The sequence below is a fragment of the Zootoca vivipara genome, chromosome 13 (assembly GCF_965207765.1).
Source record: "Zootoca vivipara chromosome 13, rZooViv2.hap1.1, whole genome shotgun sequence".
NCBI classification, from domain to species: Eukaryota; Metazoa; Chordata; class Lepidosauria; order Squamata; family Lacertidae; genus Zootoca; species Zootoca vivipara.
Genome location: NC_142596.1, coordinates 15,399,400 through 15,420,290, shown reverse-complemented (window position 1 = coordinate 15,420,290; position 20,891 = coordinate 15,399,400). Strand labels below are relative to the sequence as shown.

General features: G+C 43.6%; 1 protein-coding gene across 2 annotated transcripts in view; it reads right to left on the bottom strand.

Annotated features, from left to right (window-relative positions):
- Window positions 1–20,891, bottom strand: part of ADAMTSL3 (ADAMTS like 3) — a 266,235-nt gene that overhangs the window by 209,775 nt on the left and 35,569 nt on the right. For both annotated transcript variants that reach the window (XM_060282650.2, XM_060282648.2), the window contains exon 3: window positions 2,297–2,416. In XM_060282650.2, the coding sequence (XP_060138633.2) occupies window positions 2,297–2,416 (120 nt within the window). The remainder of the gene's footprint in view (window positions 1–2,296; window positions 2,417–20,891) is intronic.

The window sequence follows — 20,891 nt, the reverse complement described above, 5'->3', positions numbered from 1 at the left end:
GCACGCCAGGCACTATGCGTCACACACACTATTAAATGGAGAGCTTTCACCCTAGCCCTGATTAGAAACTGGACAGCCTTGTTCCTGCCCTTGAGGATTTTGGAGCTAGCTAGCAATTCAATACCACATAACCACTCTCTCAATACCACATACCGTATTTTTCCATGTATAACATGACCCCATGTATAAGACAACCCCTATTTTTTGGGAGCCCTCAACAGTTGTTGAGCTTCTTTTGTAAGTTTACTGAGCTGTTGAGCAGCTTTTTGACGATCCCCCTCTCTGGCTGACGGAACTGGTGCCTTAATACACTGCATACTGGCACTCACCAGATATTCTTCCTAAGCCGGGAAGAGCAGGTAAGCAGCCTCCTCTCCAACATTTCCCTGCTACCGCCGCAGCACCAGCCCTCGCTTATTTAGCATATCAACCCGTATACAAGACGACCCTCAATTTATAACCAAAAAAAAATCAGAAAAAAGTAGTCTTGTACACGGAAAAATACGGTAGGGCGTGAAGAATGGTATCTCCCAACAACAGAATTTCCAGAAGCCAAGATGCTGTGTGATCAGAAATGGTGCTGGGTGTGAGAGACAAACCATCCTCTTTCACATTGTTCTATAAATCTCTGCATTATTCAGGTTGCACTAGCAATGTGCTTTAAGTACCCATGAATGCAGTTCTGATTGTTTTGATGTGGAGTTCAATGGGATTCTGGGACACATTGTGTTATGAGTAAATTTCCACAGCAGGCCACACACTTCCTAGGTTTACTTTAGATCGTCTGCCAAGATTAACAGGGCCCCTTTCATGTTGCTTTCTTTGCCATTATATCTATTCCACATTTAGTGTAATGTATCTATGGCTTCTGGAGTACGCACTGCTGGTTTAATTATAAGAAACACGGTTTGTTATTTTCCAGACTCCCTGCTTCATCCATTACTGCCCTCTCTTTGCAATTTAACTTTTTTTAAACGTTCTACTTAAACAAGCTCAACATAAACAAAAACTGTGAAAGTGTAATATGAAAATCTGTTCATTTCATATATAAATTTATCCAGTAAAAGCGAAGAATTCTCTATTAAGGAAACTGCATTTAGTCAAAACGCTACATAAAAAACGCAACGCAAGAATTAGCTTACCATCTGCCATGGGCTGCGCCTTGTGGAAGGTGTTTCAAGAATTTCCTTTTCAGAAAAGGCAATTGGCTTTTTAAACCAGGCATCGAGACAGCTCCTTGCTACACATACTTCAAATTGTATTATGAACGCCATCAGATTTGGCCTTCCCAAGATGCTAAACAGGCAAGTGCCAGAAAGTTGAATGAACTATGACAAGGTCATCTTGGTACCAAGGGTGGGGGAATCCAAACAGTACCCTCTTTGCGCAAAGTACAATTCAGAAGATGCTCTAGGGCACAAGCCACATTGCTGTGCTTCTTGCACTCATTTCAGGAGAACTTGTACCAGTCAATGTCATAATAGATTTTGCACATGTAATTGCGTCCCAAACCTGTCAGCTGAGACAATCTGGTTAGGTGGTAGGACTACCTCTGACTATGATGTCATTTCCCCTTCTATAGTTGTCTATTAAACCATTGTGCAATATCATGGCCAAACCTTAGTTAGACACCGCACAAACCAGCTTTGGTTCCAAAATCCAATTTGTTTGCTGATAGACAGGAAGAGTATCATAGCACATGAAGGAAGGAGGAACATGAATACAAATGGCACATTTAGGAGCACTAAACTATGGTTTGGCACTATTCCGATCCAATTCTACATACCTTTTTGCGTCTCCTGCTTTTCCCTGTATCTTTTCTATTAGCAAAGCTATTTGTACAAATACTTTTTATATATATTTGGCATTATAACATCTTTGTTTTGCATTAGTTTTTATAAGTTTTTGCTTTTGTAATGTTGTTCTTGGTGCCATTTTTAATTTTCTATTTATTTCATCAAAGAATGAAGTCCACAAGTAAAACTAAATACTGCATTTTTTCTGTGTATAAGACTATATTCCCCCCCAAAAAAGTTCTAAATTTTAAAATTGGGGGTTGTCTTATACATGGGATGTTGCAATTATTTATTTCTTAATTTTGGGCTCAAAAAACAGGGGTCGTCTTATACATCTTATACACGGGAAAATACAGTAATATTAAAACTGCTGTTTGTCCCTTTATAAATACGGCACCAGACATTAAGATAACAGGCCTGCTTTGAGAGCACACACGCCCCATTGTTCCCTTGGAAAGATAAAAAGAGAGCTCCATAATTTTCATATTCAGCAGACAAACCTGATCGTCGTAGCGGTAGGTGAGGAACTGTTCTCCTGTGGTGTCTTCCAAGAAACTTCCTTGTGGTGATAATGCAAACTCAGGCAAGAAGTATGCACCTTGGGACTGTTCTGCTCTCGTCTGTAAAAGATGAGATGAGATCGTATTACGGCTGCTTAAAAGGCAAAAGCCCAACACATTGAGAAGCATGAGTTCCCATCTGCAAGTCCTACTATGGTGTGTGACCAGGGGGGAGGCTCTGCAGGAGGGGCAGCTGCCCACTGGGGCTGATGGGGTGAAGGACAAGGCAGGGCAGCTTACAACAGGTGGAGCTAGGGAAAGGTAAGATATCTTTATTGTCATTGTCCCCTTGCGGGGACAACAAAATTACTCGGTTGCTACATCCACTCAGATAAAGCATTCCGCATAATCCAAAATTACAAAACCTAATTAAAAACAGTAAATATTATACAAAATAACAAGTAAAATAAGATGACTTCAAAGTCCAGGCTTTCCATTTAAGGCCGAAATCGCTCTAGAGAAGAAACTGTTCCTGAGACGGCTCGTTCTTGCCTGCATTGTTCTATATCTCCGTCCCGATGGCAGGAGCTCAAAGAAATGGTGACCAGGGTGCGTTGGATCTCTTGATATGTCTAGTGCTTTTCTATGGCACCTGGTGGTATAGATTTGTTCTAAGGTGGAGAGTGAGCAGCCAATAATGCTCTCTGCTGTTTTAATAATTCTGCACAGCCCTGCTCTATCCTGAGAAGTACAGCTTCCGTACCACACACATAAACCGTACGTGAGCACGCTCTGTATGGCACAGTGATAGAAGGCAAGCAGCAGCTTTTGTGGAAGATGGTTTTCCCTTAAAATTCTCAAAAATACAGTCTCTGCTGCGCAGAGGTGGGGCCAGAGGCCAGAGGTCGCGGTAGACTAGAGCACACTTAATTCAGAGACACACACTTGGCACACAGAAAAAGACTTACATAGAGCTTAAATGGTGGTGGAGAGAGAAAGAGCAAGGCTAGCTGCTGGGAGGAGGAAGAGGGAGGTGACGGGAGAGAAATAGCAAGGAGGGAGGAGAAAATGGACAAAGATTTAGTTGTAACGCAATGGGTCAGTGCGCCTGGTGATAATTCATTTTTTTTATAATAATTTTTATTGATTTTTTATAGAAACAACACAAACAACACACACAATACATGCTCTGTCCTTCCAATTTCCCTCCCCCCACAAGTCCACTTCTGCCACCAGTAGAACCCGTGGGCATTGAGAATCAGAGGGGTCCATTGTAAGGCTGGGTTTGACCTCCCCCTCCCCCTCCCCCCTCATCCCCTCCCTGCCACTGAAAGGACAGGGATGGAGGGGCTCTGGGGATTGGTTTCCCCTCAGCTGCTCCTTTAACACAAGCCTTCAACAAAACATAAACACAATACCTATAAAAAAAAGAAAAACCACACCAAAAAAGAAAACAAATAAAAATTTAAAAATGTCCAATTCTTATTTTCTTCACATTATAATTGTGACTTCCTCAAATCTCTTCTTCCTGGTTTTCCTAACTTCTCTAATTAATTGTGGCGGATTTTCTACTTCAATTCCAAATCTTATCCTTATAATATTAACTTATTCCTCCTCCTTCTTCATGCTGCCTCCCCACAAGTCCCCTCCTGCCACAAGAGAGTGCGCCTGGTGATAATTCAAAGGTTGGTGGTTCGAGCCCACCCAAGGACGGCTGTGGGCAGGATTCCTGCATTGCAGGGGGTTGGACCAGGCGACCCTTGAGCTTCCTTCCGACTCTACAATTCTATTATTGGGATTGGAAAAAGCCATGCTAAGGGCTGGGACAGAGCAAAAATATGCTAAGGGCTGGGACAGAGCGGTTGGAGGATGGATGGCAGCTAACAGATTGAGGTTGAATCCTGACAAGACAGAAGTAGTGCTTTCGGGGGACAGGAGGCGGGCAGGTGTGGAGGACTCCCTGGTCCTGAATGGGGTAACTGTGCCCCTGAAGGACCAGGTGCACAGCCTGGGAGTCATTTTAGACTCACAGCTGTCCATGGAGGCGCAGATCAATTCTGTGTCCAGGGCCGCTGTCTACCAGTTCCACCTGGTATGCAGGCTGAGACCCTACCTGCCCGCAGACTGTCTTGCCAGAGTGGTGCATGCTCTAGTTATCTCTCGCTTGGACTACTGCAATGCGCTCTACGTGGGACTACCTTTGAAGGTGACCTGGAAACTACAACTAATCTAGAATGCGGCAGCTAGACTGGTGACTGGGAGCGGCCGCCGAGACCACGTAGCACCGGTCTTGAAAGACCTACAATGGCTCCCAGTACGTTTCCGAGCACAATTCAAAGTGTTGGTGCTGACCTTTAAAGCCCTAAACGGCCTCGGTCCAGTATACCTGAAAGAGCGTCTCCAACCCCATTGTTCTGCCCAGACACTGAGGTCCAGCACCGAGGGCCTTCTGGCGGTTCCCTCGCTGCGAGAAGCAAAGTTACGGGGAACCAGGCAGAGGGCCTTCTCAGTAGTGGCACCCGCCCTGTGGAACGCCCTCCCACCAGATGTCAAAGAGAAAAACAATTACCAGACTTTTAGGAGACATCTAAAGAAGGCGGCCCTGTTTAGGGAAGCTTTTAATGTTTAATAGATTGTTGTATTTTAATATTCTGTTAGAAGCCACCCAGAGTGGCTGGGGAAACCCAGGCAGATGGGCGGGGTATAAATAAATTATTATTATTATTATTATTATTATTATTATTATTATTATTAAAACAGAGAGCATGAAGGGCAGAAAGGGGAAGAGCAAGGGAGGTAAAGAATTTTCTGTGCTGTACTGCTATTAAAGGAATCCTTTTCTTCCCATGCGATCAGGATAAATGCTCAACAAATAGGCTTTCTGGAAGAGCCCAGGTCTTCAACTTGACACAGTGGTCCCAGGGTGAAAAATAGGAGTTGAATTCTCCTATTGCAAAGCCTGTGGGAATACTTGCATAACATCCTGAATAAATCCTAATATTAGCCCTTACATGAATTCTTCCTGAGAGAAGCATTGGCTTCCAAGCTTGCAACACTAGGGTAGGTAAGTACTGTACAACACTGTCAATAAAAGTATAAATATATGAAGAAAGTTATGTAGGAACAAATGATGCAATATTTAATGATTTGCACAATGCTGCTGTTATGCTATGCAGGCACAGTCCTGATCGAAGACCATAGCATGGGTGAGGGGAAGAAGAAATTTAAACATTTGTCCTCAACATGGTCCTGATGCAGATTAAACCCTCCCTCCCTCACACTGCGGTCTTACTCCAGATTTCACCCCACCCCCACCAGCTGCAATAAATCTACCACATCTGCACAAATAACTGTATAACATTGGAACCCAATATGAGATTGAGACAATTAATAAATTGCTTGCATCCTCTCTATCATTAACCCACATTTAGAATATTCAAGACATTATAGACCATTACAGATTTATTACAAACTATGCTAGTGCTTTAAAGCAGAGAAGCGGAACACTATAAATGTTAAAATGTAATGTCACTGACATCAAGTTGAGAAAATCCATCGCTGGGCAAAAGAGCAGCCTACGGATGCAAACAACCCTGATCCCATTGAAGCCAATGTGGCAGAACTCCCATTTGTTTTAATAGCTCTGGATTACACTCAGTTACAGCAATCTGAATTCAGTCCAGAAGTATGGAAAATTTCAACTCAAGAGGTTAACTGTTAGAATGGAAAGAGTTTTGCAATCTTTACTGGCCTGGATATTAAGCACCCAATAAAATATGGGGAGAGAGAGCAAAAATTAAATTTTATAACAGCAGCAGCCTACTAAACACTACCGAGGGTGAAATATCGTTTGGAGCAAGTGCAAAAGCATAGCATTCAACAAACATTCGCAAATAGCGGCCTTTCCAACCTGGTATCCTCCAGATGTCGTTGGACTAAAGCTCCCATGAGCCTTAGCCAGCAAGGGGTGATGGGAGTTGTAGTCCAACAATATCCAGAGGATCCAAGCCAGGGAAGGTTATCCAGGCACACTTCTTTTATCCCTTTGCAGAATTTTCAGGATTCTTTACAAGGGTTTGAAATTGTGATGGTTGCTGTCATTGACATATTCTTGTCAGTAGGCAATAACCATTTACCATATTTGGCACAGTACCAATTAGACAGCAGTCAATTCGACACAGAGATGGCAATCTAAGATAGTTCTGGGTCCATAAAACGAAACGAAACAATTACAGTATATGACATGCCAATGCTGCTACTTTAGAACTCGCGTATCTGAAGATGTTTCAGCCAGTCGACAGGGCTTCAAAGGCAGATGGAGCATACTGCTTAAGTTTATTCATTTCTCCACCATGCTTCAATATACGCTGAGAGAGATGACAGAACTACTGCAACTGTGTTCTTAGTACAAACTTCCACAGAGCACCTGATAGTATGAGAAAACAGGAAAGAAAAGATGGGCACTGATACAGACACTGGGAATTAGGGAATAGAGAAGGTTAGAAGGAAAGAAGACAAATAGCAGTGTTGAAAGACAAAACCGCAATGAAGCAACCAGTAGAGTTCCTTGAGGAGCAATCCTGGGGCCCTTCTTATACTTTGGTAGCGACCTAAGGAGTGGAAACAGGGATCTACACATAAAATTTACTAATGTGGAATCACAATGGAGTCATTTACTGCCAAATCCAACTGTGAAGGATGGGCTGCAATAAAGAGAAACAAATTGAAATGGAAATAAGGAGGTCACACTCTAGGGGTAGAACAGAATTTACGGTAGGTTTTTGGACAAGTGAGCTAGGGGGGCTTGCAGAATTCAATCTTTGCGCACTCAGATGCAGAGTGACCTGGCCCACAGTCCCGTCCCACCCCCCGCAACTAATCGACTGCAGTTCCCAGACTTTTGGGGACCACCACCCCCGTTCCATAAACTCATCCCCAGTGCCCCCTACCCTATAAATAGCATTATTCAGAATGGTGGTTTGCACAAACCACTAAGGAAGATAATAACACAATAAAATTCAAGAGTATTAATTCAGAATACATTTTAAACAATTAATCAGTTCAACAAAATTGATGAACTGGATCCACTAGCTTTTCAAGTCAATTAAACTTCCAGCACCGCTGCCCGCATGTTGACCCCTTGCTTCTTTGCACACACACACCCCTAGGTAATCCCACCTAGGGATGCTACCACCCACTTTAGGAACCACTGATCTATATACAGGCATTCCCTCACTTATGTGGGGTGACGTTCCGGGCCTCTGCGCATGTAAGTGAAATTTCGTAAAGTGGGGAGCACGCCACTTGAACAAGGAAGGTGTGGGATGAGGAGGGAGAGGCAGAGGGAGGGAGGGAGAGAGAGACTCAAGTACACTGCTAGGACTGCTGCCTTCCCTCACTCAGGGCTGCTGCCCCAAGCCTTCCCTCCAGTCTCTCCTGGGCAGCAACCCCGAACAACTTCCAGGCAGTAGTATTTCACTTCTTTGATTTCCTCCTCCCCTCTCTGTTTTGTCCCAGCAACTCTTGTTGCCCTCAGCCTCCCCAATCGGCTCAGCTACTCACACTCTCTCCCCACCACCCCTCCTCTTCCGCGCCCCAACCCCACCTTGTTAGGATTTGCGCCTCTCCCACTGGCCCAGGGCGGTGCAGCTAGTGGCGCACTGGGTCGCCTATCCTCTGGGGTGCCAAGAGCTGCTTTAGGACCCAGCGGCACAGCAGACAGACACCAATACCATATGTTCCGGTCCCTTCCCCCTGCCTATCTCTATCGACGTAAGATAAAATCCCTTAGGCAACTATCTGCAAAACAAAAAGTAAACGTACATAAAAATGGCAAACGTAGTTTCTTTCCCAAATAGGTTATATCTTAAACAACTGCAAATGCAGTAAATAAAGAGTGCATTTGTAAATATATCAGTGGTTCAGTGTTCGTTTCTTCCCTTTCCAATTTAGATTTTATCTTGGAGAATTGCAAACGCAGTAATAAAGGGTCCACCTGCGATATACCAGTGGTTCAGTTCTCAGACGTCGTGCCAGTAATTAGACATTTCATCGCGTTGCAGTAAATAATATACAAGAGAAGACTGTATGTAAACGACAAAGCAGGGGTATACCTGTCCCCATCTGCATGTTTCCATCCGGAGGCGCATAGAAAGAGGATGCCAGGAGTGGGGATTTGAGCCACAGGTAGGAGCAGCCAACCAATATTTATTTCCCTGTGCAACATGTATATGTGGTCATGCATTGGGGGGCAGGGGGTGGAGTGCCTGTACTGGGAAAAAGTCTGACCTCAGCTGCTTCCTTATAGCATAGACCCACTGCATGCTTTTATAATAAAACTAGCTGGCCCTGCCTGTTGTCTTTGTCCATGGAGTTTTCTTGGCAGGGATACTGGAGTGGCTTGCCAGTTCCTTCTCCAGGTGGATCACGTTTAGTCAAAACTCTCCACTATGACCTGTCCATCTTGGGTGGCCCTGCATGGCATAGCTCATAGCTTCTCTGAGTTATTCAAGCCCCTTCGCCACGACAAGGCATTGATCCATGAAGTGCAAGCTGGATTTCGAAAGGGCAGAGGAACCAGAGACCAAATAGCAAACATGCGCTGGATTATGGAGAAAGCTAGAGAGTTCCAGAAAAACGTCTACTTTTGCTTCATTGACTATGCAAAAGCCTTTGACTGTGTCGACCACAGCAAACTATGGCAAGTTCTTAAAGAAATGGGAGTGCCTGATCACCTCATCTGTCTCCTGGGAAATCTCTATGTGGGACAAGAAGCTACAGTTAGAACTGGATATGGAACAACTGATTGGTTCAAAATTGGGAAAGGAGTACGACAAGGTTGTATATTGTCTCCCTGCTTATTTAACTTATATGCAGAATTCATCATGCGAAAGGCTGGACTAGATGAATCCCAAGCCGGAATTAAGATTGCCGGAAGAAATATCAACAACCTCAGATATGCAGATGACACAACCTTGATGGCAGAAAGCGAGGAGGAATTAAAGAACCTTTTAATGAGGGTGAAAGAGGAGAGCGCAAAATATGGTCTGAAGCTCAACATCAAAAAAACCAAGATCATGGCCACTGGTCCAATCACCTCCTGGCAAATAGAAGGGGAAGAAATGGAGGCAGTGAGAGATTTTACTTTCTTGGGCTCCTTGATCACTGCAGATGGTGACAGCAGTCACGAAATTAAAAGACGCCTGCTTCTTGGGAGAAAAGCAATGACAAACCTAGACAGCATCTTAAAAAGCAGAGACATCACTTTGCCGACAAAGGTCCGTATAGTTAAAGCTATGGTTTTCCCAGTAGTGATGTATGGAAGTGAGAGCTGGACCATAAAGAAGGCTGATCGTCGAAGAATTGATGCTTTTGAATTATGGTGCTGGAGGAGACTCTTGAGAGTCCCATGGACTGCTAGAAGATCAAACCTATCCATTCTTAAGGAAATCAGCCCTGAGTGCTCCCTGGAAGGACAGATCGTGAAGCTGAGGCTCCAATACTTTGGCCACCTCATGAGAAGAGAAGAATCTTTGGAAAAGACCCTGATGTTGGGAAAGATTGAGGGCACTAGGAGAAGGGGACGACAGAGGACAAGATGGTTGGACAGTGTTCTCGAAGCTACGAACATGAGTTTGACCAAACTGCGGGAGGCAGTGCAAGACAGGAGTGCCTGGCGTGCTATGGTCCATGGGGTCACGAAGAGTCGGACACGACTAAACGACTAAACAACAACAACAACAGCTGGCCCTGCCACGCATTGCTGTGGGTTATTTGTGTGATTTCCCTTACCCTGTGCTGATAAGTCTACCAAGTTGGTTAGCCCTGGCATAGCCCTGCCCGCTCCCCACAAAGGGTTTGTGGGTATACTGCAGAGCAGTAGAAAAACAACAAGAATTTGGGAAAGGGAGCAGGAGGTGGGTGGGATCCAAAAGTAGCAGAATCATTTCTTCCGCCGCTCTGTGTTCAGCACTAACTAAGCCCATCCCCAGGCTAGGGGAGGACATTTTGAACGCAGCGGCTTGTGGAAGACCCAAGGCTCAAAGCCTTGCTCAGCAGTGGTGAAGCCAGGAGGGCTCAACCCTTAAGAGGCTTCACTCACTCCACCCACAGAGTTCTGCTTGGCTGCACTACACACCAACCCCAAATGACCCAGGAGCTTTATATAAGGCCTCAGCTGCAGGCGTGAGGCTGCCTGTTCATTGCAGCAGCAATTCTCCGCTTGAGTAAACGCTGAATGCTGGATATCTGCCTTGTTTGTTGCCTTGAGATCCTGGCTCTATTCCTCATACCTCCTTCTTGCTATTTCCCCTTAGGTCTCACTCCCATCCAAGTCACTCCTACTTCAGGGTTTGATTATAACTATGAGCCCGCCGAAGAATTGATGCTTTTGAATTGTGGTGCTGGAGGAGACTCTTGAGAGTCCCATGGACTGCAAGAAGATCAAACCTATCCATTTTTAAGGGAATCAGCCCTGAGTGCTCCCTGGAAGGACAGATCGTGAAGCTGAGGCTCCAATACTTTGGCCACCTCATGAGAAGAGAAGAATCCTTGGAAAAGACCCTGATGTTGGGAAAGATTGAGGGCACTAGGAGAAGGGGACGACAGAGGACAAGATGGTTGGACAGTGTTCTCGAAGCTACGAACATGAGTTTGACCAAACTGCAGGAGGCAGTGCAAGACAGGAGTGCCTGGCGTGCTATGGTCCATGGGGTCACGAAGAGTCGGACACGACTAAATGACTAAACAACAACAACATGAGCCCGGCTCCTAGGCTTCTCTTATAAGCATAGTGTGGGCGTACCTACAGATTTTGATGGCCAAGACTCTCCCCAAAGAAGCAAAGGCCTTTATAAAACTGGTCCTGCTATCTTGACTTTCTTATAGATATTTGCACTCCTCCTCATATCAATGTGATTGGCGGAAAAGGCCCCGATTGTGAGAGTCCGTGATAACTCCAGCACGTGCAAGTTGCAAGCAGGAGTCTGCAACCTTGTCCTAATTAATTCTCAAATCCAGTATCACATCTAATGCAAGCAGCACCGTCAGCTCAGCCAATAACCCCCCACAGGGAATAAACGAGTATCAACAGACAAGCTTTAATTAAAATAACTTCAGTGGCTGCATTTCCAGAGAAGTCCAAGTTCAACCCCCTTTCCATCAGGGCAAGGGCGCATTGCTAATAGACTCTGTTATAATTAGCTGAAAGTGAATTCCTTTTTGCATTTCCTTTCAAAATCACCCTTTTTAGCAAAGGCAACAGCACTGAATGGGAAGGAGACTTTTACCCTGTGGCATGAGAGTTAATTAACTCCGTGCAAGGTGTCCCAAAATCTTTCCACCGGTTTCTTTCTGTTATTAAATGTCAATCATGTACCAGATCAGACTTTTGTGGAAAATGCCTTTTCATATTCAGGGTGAGGCAGAAAAGTAAGCTTTTTCCTATAACAGGGTCACAGAAGTTCAGCTTTGGGGGACACTTTGAGGAGGCCGATTCACACCATGTTTTCTCATGGCATGCCACCCGTGTTACAGGTGGCAGGAATGGGCATCTTTCTTTTCTTTTTGCTTCAGCAAAAATATAGATGGGGGGGGGGAATTATACCAATCAACAGCAACAACCCCCACAACAACAACAACAAACCCTAAACAACACCCCAGCCCAAGTCAGTTCTGCAGCCTCAAGCTTTTGTAGCTGGAGTCAGTCAGGGAGGAAAAAGGTCTGCAAGGCAGGGAGCAGGTCTTCCAGGTATGCTTGAACTCTGCTAATGGCTCTTCCTTGCCTGGGTGGAAGATAGAGTCCTCCAAGAAAATTAACATTCATTGCTCCACACTGACTTTTGTCTCAGAGCCTGCCCACCACTACTGTGTCCGGACTCCCAGCTCCCCAAAGCAGTAGGCAAGAGTTCCTTTCCAAAGTTTTTTGTTAGGCTGCTGCGATGCATAAGCCCCTAAGGTACCGTATTTTTCCGTGTATAAGACGTCCCCATGTATAAGACGCCCCCTATTTTAAAGGGCCCCTGACCATCAGGTCCAGTCGTGTCTGACTCTGGGGTTGCGGCGCTCATCTCGCTCTATAGGCCAAGGGAGCCGGCGTTTGTCCGCAGACAGCTTCCGGGTCATGTGGCCAGCATGACAAAGCTGCTTCTGGCGAACCAGAGCAGCGCACGGAAACGCTGTTTACCTTCCCGCCGGAGCGGTCCCTATTTATCTACTTGCACTTTGATGTGCTTTCGAACTGCTAGGTGGGCAGGAGCTGGGACCGAGCAACGGGAGCTCACCCCGTTGCAGGGATTCGAACCGCCGACCTTGTGATCAGCAAGCCCTAGACTCTGTGGTTTAACCCACAGCGCCACCTGCGTCCCTCGCCCCCTATTTTAGGGGACTCCAAATTAAGAAAACACCCCTCAGCATTACCCATGTATAAGACGAGCCCCAATTATAAACCTTTTTGTTTGTTTGTTAAAAAAAACTAGTCTTATACACGGAAAAATACGGTACTTTAGGCAATCCTCCACATTCCTGATCCCCTATTCATTAGTACACAATGCAGACTTCCTAGCTAGCTCAGAGCCATAGAAGTTGACCCGACCCTTAGCTCTCTCCTTTTCTGACTTAAGTAGAGAATGGGCTGAATGTTGGGGTCTGGGGGGGGGGCATTTCTGCAAGGGCTTTGCTTCACCAACACAAGCTGCAGCCTCTGTTGCTCTTCTCTTCTGGCTCCTCCTGGACCTGGGAGATGGAATGGGCATCTCCTGCTCTTGCAAAGCGAGTAGCCTTACCCTATGTGGAGTACCCAAACCCTTGGCTAGCCTCCAGCAGGTCATGTTTGCTCACAAGCGGTTTCTACAGAACAGGAGGATCCAGCAGGAACTGGGGAGGCAGAGGGGCTCAGTGCGGGGAGCAGATTGGAGAAACTTCCCCTCCAGGATTCCCTTGGATCTCTGCTGGCTAATTCCCTCACTTCTTGTGGGTCCCCTACAGGGTAGATTTGATTAAAATCAAACCGATTTAAATCACGATTTAAACCACTAGTCAGTAAGAGTAGATTTAAATCTTTTTTTCTTTTACATAAAGACTCATTCTTGCTGGTATAATCTTAATATTTACAACCAGAAGAAGGTTTCATTTTTGGAATCATAAATTTTCAGAGTAGTATTTACAGTTATATCAAAAATTACTGATTTGGTTATACTATTAGAAACACATAGGCAGATAATTATGAAATTATTGTGAGGTTTAATAAGTTAACTGTTTATATTTGGACAACTTTCTGTAATTTATTGGAAGGAGAAAAATAATCATTTCCTTAATAACAATTTAAACAATTTATTTAACTAAAGCAATATCATTATAACATATGTATCCATGTTTGTTAACTGATGTGGTTAAACTTAGACTGAGTTTTAGCACACATGAAAAACTTAAAACAAATCCTTATTTCCTGATGAACAGCCTTTGGACTATAATGTAACTTAAACACAAAACTATCTTTAGAAAGATTTTTCTTCCAAAAGCGGTTTTTAAAAAAGAAAATCTGATTAAAATAAAAAAATCTGATTTTTAATTGTATTTTTAATTGTATTTTTAATTGTATTTTTAATTGTATTTTAATTGTATACAATTAAAAATCAGATTTTTTATTTAAAAAATCATTGATTTTTATCCACCCTGGTCCCCCACAACCTGCTAGAGTTCTCCCCAGCATCATTCTCATCCTAACTCAACCAGCCCCCAACACACTGGCATCTGGCCCCCAGAGTGCTGCCTTAAAGGAAATGTGGCCCTTGGACTACAAATGTTTCCTCAGCCCTAATGTATATAGGCATTTTTTCTTGATGTACTTCACATAAAATCACCTCAGTCATTCTCTCACCATAGCACAGCAAGGCTGGCCAGGAGATAAGGGGCTTGTCTAGATCCACTTGACACCATTCATGGCGAAGGTAAAATCTGAAACCAGCATTTTATATCCTTACCCTCCAAACCACTCCCCTAAAAATATTATTTATTTCTGAAAATAAAATAAAAGCATACATAATTTGATCTCAATGCAAGGTAAATCTATAAAGCTGTTCAAATTCACGAACATAATGATCACCTCCATCAAAAAGTAAAAATGAATAGTTTATGTATTAGGCTATTATTGTAATTTCAAGCTGCCTAATTACACAGACATCTACAGTACAGGTAAATTTCAAGCTGTTGCCATAATTCTGGCATTAAAGGTTATTTCCAAGGTTCACCCATGTTTCATAACATGCCTTCAACGAGCTTCTCTGGATGACTGGATCATAATTGTTTCATATTTATATATAAACAACCAGAGGGTGTCTTTTAATCTGCGATATAAGAGCCAAAACAATGCTTTAGAATTCAACCGTCTTCTTCTTCTTCTTTTTTAAAAAAGGTTAATGCACAGGAAACCAACTTGAAGAAGTTACTGGAGCAGAACTCACGGAATACTTGATTTATTTTATTTAATTTTGAGTAACTGTCACTAAATTTGTAGGCTTCCACTCATGCAAAACATCCGAGCAAGGAAGGTTGGAAGAAGAGAATCAAAGAGTGTGGCTAAGACATTAGTGGCATTCGTGGCTGGTGCCCACTGGAACTGGACAGTCAGAAGGGCAGGAAGATGACAAGCAGGCGGAACCAGAACCAACTATTTCAATTTCCCCCCCCCCCTCCTCCCAGCTGAATTCTGCAAGGGGTCAACACTGAGACTAAAGGGGAGGAAGCTGGAAGGCAGTGCCACTTTCTGAACTGGCTATAAGGAAGAAGGGAAGGAGGCGAAGGTTGGCTGGAGGAAGACTGAAGTAGGTGGGGGAATGCCTCATTTGACCTAGCGGACCACAATTATCTGTGGGGTACTCCAGGGTTCCTCCAAGAGTGAGGTCAGTAAAAATGAGACAAATAAATAAATGAGTGAAACTGCTGTCTGGGCACAACCTTAATCCAACACAAGATTTGGGGGGGGGGGAGTTGCAACATAAACTAATTAGGATATGGCAATTTTCCCAGGAAAGCTGTTTAGATCTAGCCTTAGGTTCTCAAGAGTTCCTTCTGTTTTGCCCAATTCTTACTTTGGTTTGCGGAAGTACAAGGGCACCTGACAACATGCCCAGAGTCAGCCAGTTCAAGGCACAAATGGATCCAGGCCATACTTGGCTCCTACCGCCTTTGTTCTCTCCAGAAAACCACAGAGGCAGCAATGGTATGTAGTGCTTGGAGCATTTGTTCGGGTGTGTGTGTGTGTGTGGAGAGACAGACAAAAGGTGAACAGAAGAGAGTGCCAAAAGCAGGAAATGCTAAGACTTGCCAAGCCAACAAATCAATGGGCAAGATGGTGGCACAGTTAGAAGATGGGTGGAAGTTGATTTAGCTCATATTTTTATGCAGATTTTCACTTCCTAGATCAATATCCAAACTGAAACACAGCTCTCCTTTGAAACCCACGCTTTCCCCCCACCTTGTGATGCAACTCTCCAAACATACAATGCAAACATCAATGTGTATATTAATGAAGACAACATACAGAAATGCAATATATGAGAGGGAAATTGCTTGTAAAATGTTTATACTCAGGAAAATTGTGCACAAAAATACCTATTGTGCAGAAAAATGCATATGGATTTTCCTGCAGCTTTTCAAGGGGCAGGATTCCCAACTGGGTGAACCAAGCTTAAAAGACTGGAAACGAAACTGAGAAAAGCTGAAATTGAGAGACTTCTTTAAGAAAGTTAAGAATTCGGAAAGAGGTGTGAATTTCTCCTCGTAGGGGGGCAAAGCGAACACACAGCCTTCATCAAAGGCCTCACCTTAAACCAGGCTATTACCCTGGCTGTTTTCATGAATGAGTTCAGTGAGCTCTCTGTGCGCACAATGTACCCCTCAACATTACTTGTCTTGTGTTTGATCTTCTGCTATGAAGCACCATTCTGCTTACAAAGAGAATTATTCCACAGAACCTACCACCCAAGCCCTTTCTTTACCCTTCCAGTAATCCTCCCCTCCTTCTCGGATGTTTCTACTTTTCCCCAGTAACCCTCTGGCATAACACTCTCTTCCCGTCAGGGCTAAACCAAACAGCCTTGATTGTTCAGATCTAGGTTTCTATGGTTGTTTTAAAAAAAACTTAGGAGGGCAACACCTCTCTTTCCAACAAACCAGTGTTTTTGGTTTTCCTTACACTTAACAGGGAGAAACTGTAGCTTAGTGGCAGAGAATAGGTTCTGCATGCAAAGGTTCAGCCCCTGACCTCTTGCAAGTTTGATGCCCACCTTTTCAATCAAATGAATCTTAAGGCTGCTGACAAAGTAGCAATACAAAAACTCTGTAACTCTTTGACTCACATATGGCCCAGTAGCCCTCAGTCCTCTGGCTGGGGCCAAAGCATACTTCTGGCCAGTATTAATGCCATTTCCCCCGGTCATTTTTTTCTAACACTTTTGAGATTAGTCATTTCGAGGCAACAGGAGGCGCTCCATTGGTACTGTCAACAAAGCGATTCCAACACCCATCGCAGGATCGGGTAACATTGCAAATCCACTGGCTCAGCAAACTTCTATGTGAGCAATGAAGTTTCCCCTCCCTCCCTCTCTAGTCTCTACTGTCCCTGCCTCTCCTATGTGCCCTAAAAATCAACTCCGAAGCGTTAGGGGCACCCCTCTGGAGCAGATTTGGGGGGGGTCATAGGGGAGGAAACAGAAGTCCTGTGGTGCCAGCGAAACTGCACAATGGATACACTGGCATCTGTCTGGCTCAGGAAACCATGGGAGAGGGTGCCATTGGGCCTGCTGTGGCTGTAGAGACCAATATGGGGGAGGCATATTTTGTTACAGCTGGGGCAGATGAAGGTTGTGTTGCCACAGAAGCACCATCTTCTCTCTGCGTTCCTCCCAAGGGTCATTTGTCCTATGGTCACTACTGTACTATGGATACATGGCCTGTCTGCCTCCAGGCACTGTGGTTGCCTGCAAGGGATTTCCACATGGTTGATGTTGCCAGCCTTCGTGTCATATTTGCAGGCATCTTTGTAACGCAGAGTTGACAATGGATTACAACCCATGGTGATTACACATATGTTCCGAGATGATTTACTTCAACGGACACATCCAATCAGGGCTCTTGGTTCACTGGGCTGAACACCAGAACTGTACAACACATAGAATAAAAGATTCACGATTCCTTTAAGTGCCACTATTAACCATTTTTATATCAGGTAAGAAATTCTAGCAATTCCAAGGTAAGGCCTGAAGTATCAGTAACAGGGTGGATTTGATTCAAATCAAATCGATTTAAACCACGATTTAAATCACTAGGCAGTAAGACTTGATTTAAATCTTTTTTGTTTTACAAAAAGACTCGTTCTTGCTAGTATGATCTTAATATTGACAACCAGATGAAGTTTTCATTTTTGGAATAATAAAATTTCAGAGTAGTTTTTACAGTTATATCAAAAATTACTGATTTGGTTATCCTATTATAAACACATAGGCAGATAATTATGAAATTATTCTGAGGTTTAATAAGTTAACTGTTTATATTCGGACAACTTTTCTGTGGTACTTTGTTGGAAGGAGAAAAATAATCATTTCCTTAATAACAATTTAAACAATTTATTTAACCAAAACAACAACATTATAGCATATGTATCCATGCTTGTAAACTGGTGTGGTTAAACAATTTTTTTAATTAAAAAACCCCCTTAAACTGAGTTTTAGCACACATGAAAAACTTAAAACAAATCCTTATTTCCTGATGAATAGCCTTTGAACTATAATGTAATTTAAATAAAAAAACTATCTTTAGAAAGATTTTTTTTCTCCAAAGGCATTTTATTTTAAAATTCAATTTAAATAAAAATAAATCCGATTTAAATTTTAAAAAATCCATTTATTTATTTTTTTAAATCTTTGATTTTTTTCCCACCCTAATCAGGAACAAATCAGGAGTGGGGTGGTGAGAAATGTGGAAACTAAGAAGTCCTGGCGGAGGAAGCATTAAGTTTCTGCAAGGGAAAAACACAAAACTACACATCTCAGAATTACATAAGCATGAGCAATACAGCCACTTTCTCATTCACTTGCAAGCACAAGTTTGTCAGATTTAACATGAATTGCAAGTCCAGTCAGATACCACCAAAAGAGAGGATGGCTTGATGGATTCTTTACGTTTGAAATGCCTTTGGGAGGGGTGTCTGATAGATTGCCACAGCACGCTTCCTGCCCCAGGGGACAAATATAACCGCTGTACAGAAGTCCGTTTTCACATTTCAAGAATTCTAACACAAGGTTGTTGCAGGAAGCTGTCGTGCCTTATCACCAGCTGTTATTGTGAAAGGCAGCAGGCAGGCCAGCAGATATAATGAGAACAGAAAGAATAATTTTCGGGGGAGCTGGTGCTACAGAGCAGTCAAGAAAGTGAGCCAAAAGGTTCCCTGGACTAATCTTTACTTGGACATCTAGGTAGTCTTAAAACAAACCACTATTCACTCAGTTCCCCCCCCCACACACACACACCCCTTTACAAAACTTGTGTGCATTGCTTTTCGGCTCTCATTCACAGAGTATGTCTCTGAATTGTAGAGTTGTACATTGAATTGTCAACTCTGAATTGCCTGAGTTGTACCAGCTGCTGGGGTACAACTAGGGATGGAGGAGAAACTTTATTCAGAAATTCAATATTCAAATTGCAAGGAAGGGCAAAATTACCTAATTCACACTCCAAAATAATATGCAAACCAAAACTCAAGATGGGGAACATGAGAAACAGTTGTCCAGCTCAACAGTCCAGCACTGTTGAGCTGGACAACTCAATGGGCTCGTATAATGCCAGTCTTTTGTGAACTACTGAGCCCAATTCAAGGTGTGCAGGAGTACAAACCTAAATGGCTCAGTACCCAAATACTTAAACGAGTGCCTCTCCCAACAAACGCTGGAGTTCAGCAAGGAGCGTGCCTGTCTCATCTCAGTTGGGAGTTCCATATTTCATAAAAGCAGTACACATATTTTAGCATGATGCTTATAGTTTCCCAAACCAAGATTTGTGACGAATCCTTCCGTACTCTTCCAATTGGTACAGCGACACAAACAAAAGCAGATTTCCATTGCCTCGTGGCTGCTCCACAGTGCTACAACAACCAAGTTGAAATTTGCAGCTGTGCCAGCAAAGACAACAGAGCAGCCTTCAACAGCCATGTACGATCCAGATGGGCATGCTGTCTGGGGGCTGAAGGAAGATGCGAGCCAGAACATCTGGAAGGCAGCAAGCTGGCATCCTCCTTCACAGCTGAGGTCAGAGCCAGTAGCAGGCTAGCAGAGAGTCTACATCAGGCTTCCTCAAACTCAGATCTCCAGATGTTTTTTGGCCTACAACTCCCATCATCCCTAGCTAGCAGGACCAGTGGTCAGGGATGATGGGAACTGTAGTCTCAAAACATCCGGAGGGCCGAGTTTGTGGAAGCCTAGTCTACACGGGTTGAGTGGTGGGATGAACAATCCCCTCCCATTGCTGGTTCTTGCCTTCAGCCCAAGAATGCTAAATATTCATACCGCTGAATATTTAAAATGGCCCATTTTAAGAGTCTTAGGATAATGCCTGTCAGAGGTTATGTTGTGCCACACTGTTATTGCAGGCATTTCGTGACTGCTGCGCTGCCCACAGCACTTTCTCAGAATTCCAGTTGTGCCCACTGGTGACTCCCTTGATGGACAGTGGTGCCTCGCTAGACGAATACCCTGTAAGACGAATTTTTCGCTTAACGAAGAGATTTTTTGAGCAGAGGATGCCTCGCTAGACGAATTCGTTTTGTGAAAAATTCATCTAGCGAATCGTGGTTTCCCATAGGAATGCATTGAAATTCAATTAATGCGTACCTATGGGCAAAAAAAATTAAATTAAAATTTCAATGCATTCCTATGGGATTCGCTAGATGAATTTTTCGCAAAACGAATTGACTCACAGAACGAATTAAATTCGTCTTGCGAGGCACCACTGTATCCGAATCACTTTCAACTGAGAATGCTACACATGCTATGTAACAATAATAATTAAAAACACCACAACTTTTCTATAACAACCAAGCCAAGCAATAACTCAACTTTCTCAAAAGCTGTCACTTTCTTCGTTTGAAACCTGGCTCCACAAGCCATTTAAAATGGCATTCCAACAATGATTTCAGCATAATTCCATTTAGGCCTACAGGAGTAAGAATACAACTCTCACAAAATCTAATAATTAAATTATAAACAATTAAGCCACCTAAAAAATGGAGGCCCTGGTGATAGTTGAATTGCATTCCTGAAATCTCTTGTACAAGCAGTTCTGCAGACATTGACCAGTAGGTCTTTTCCTGATTGAGTGGGCTGAGGACTGTGGCCTTTAGAATTGAAGTCTTAATCCCACTAAAATCAATGGCTAATGGGCCAATAGATATGTCAAGTTAAGCAGCTTTCAGATTCCGAATTTCAGTTGAGGTCATTAGGGACCCCCTTCAGCTGGGCTTTTCATTTGGCAAATATATTCAGAATGAGCCCCTCCACTTAAGATCCCCACTGGTTTATACTTGTCTTTCAATCTAAAGAGGACCATG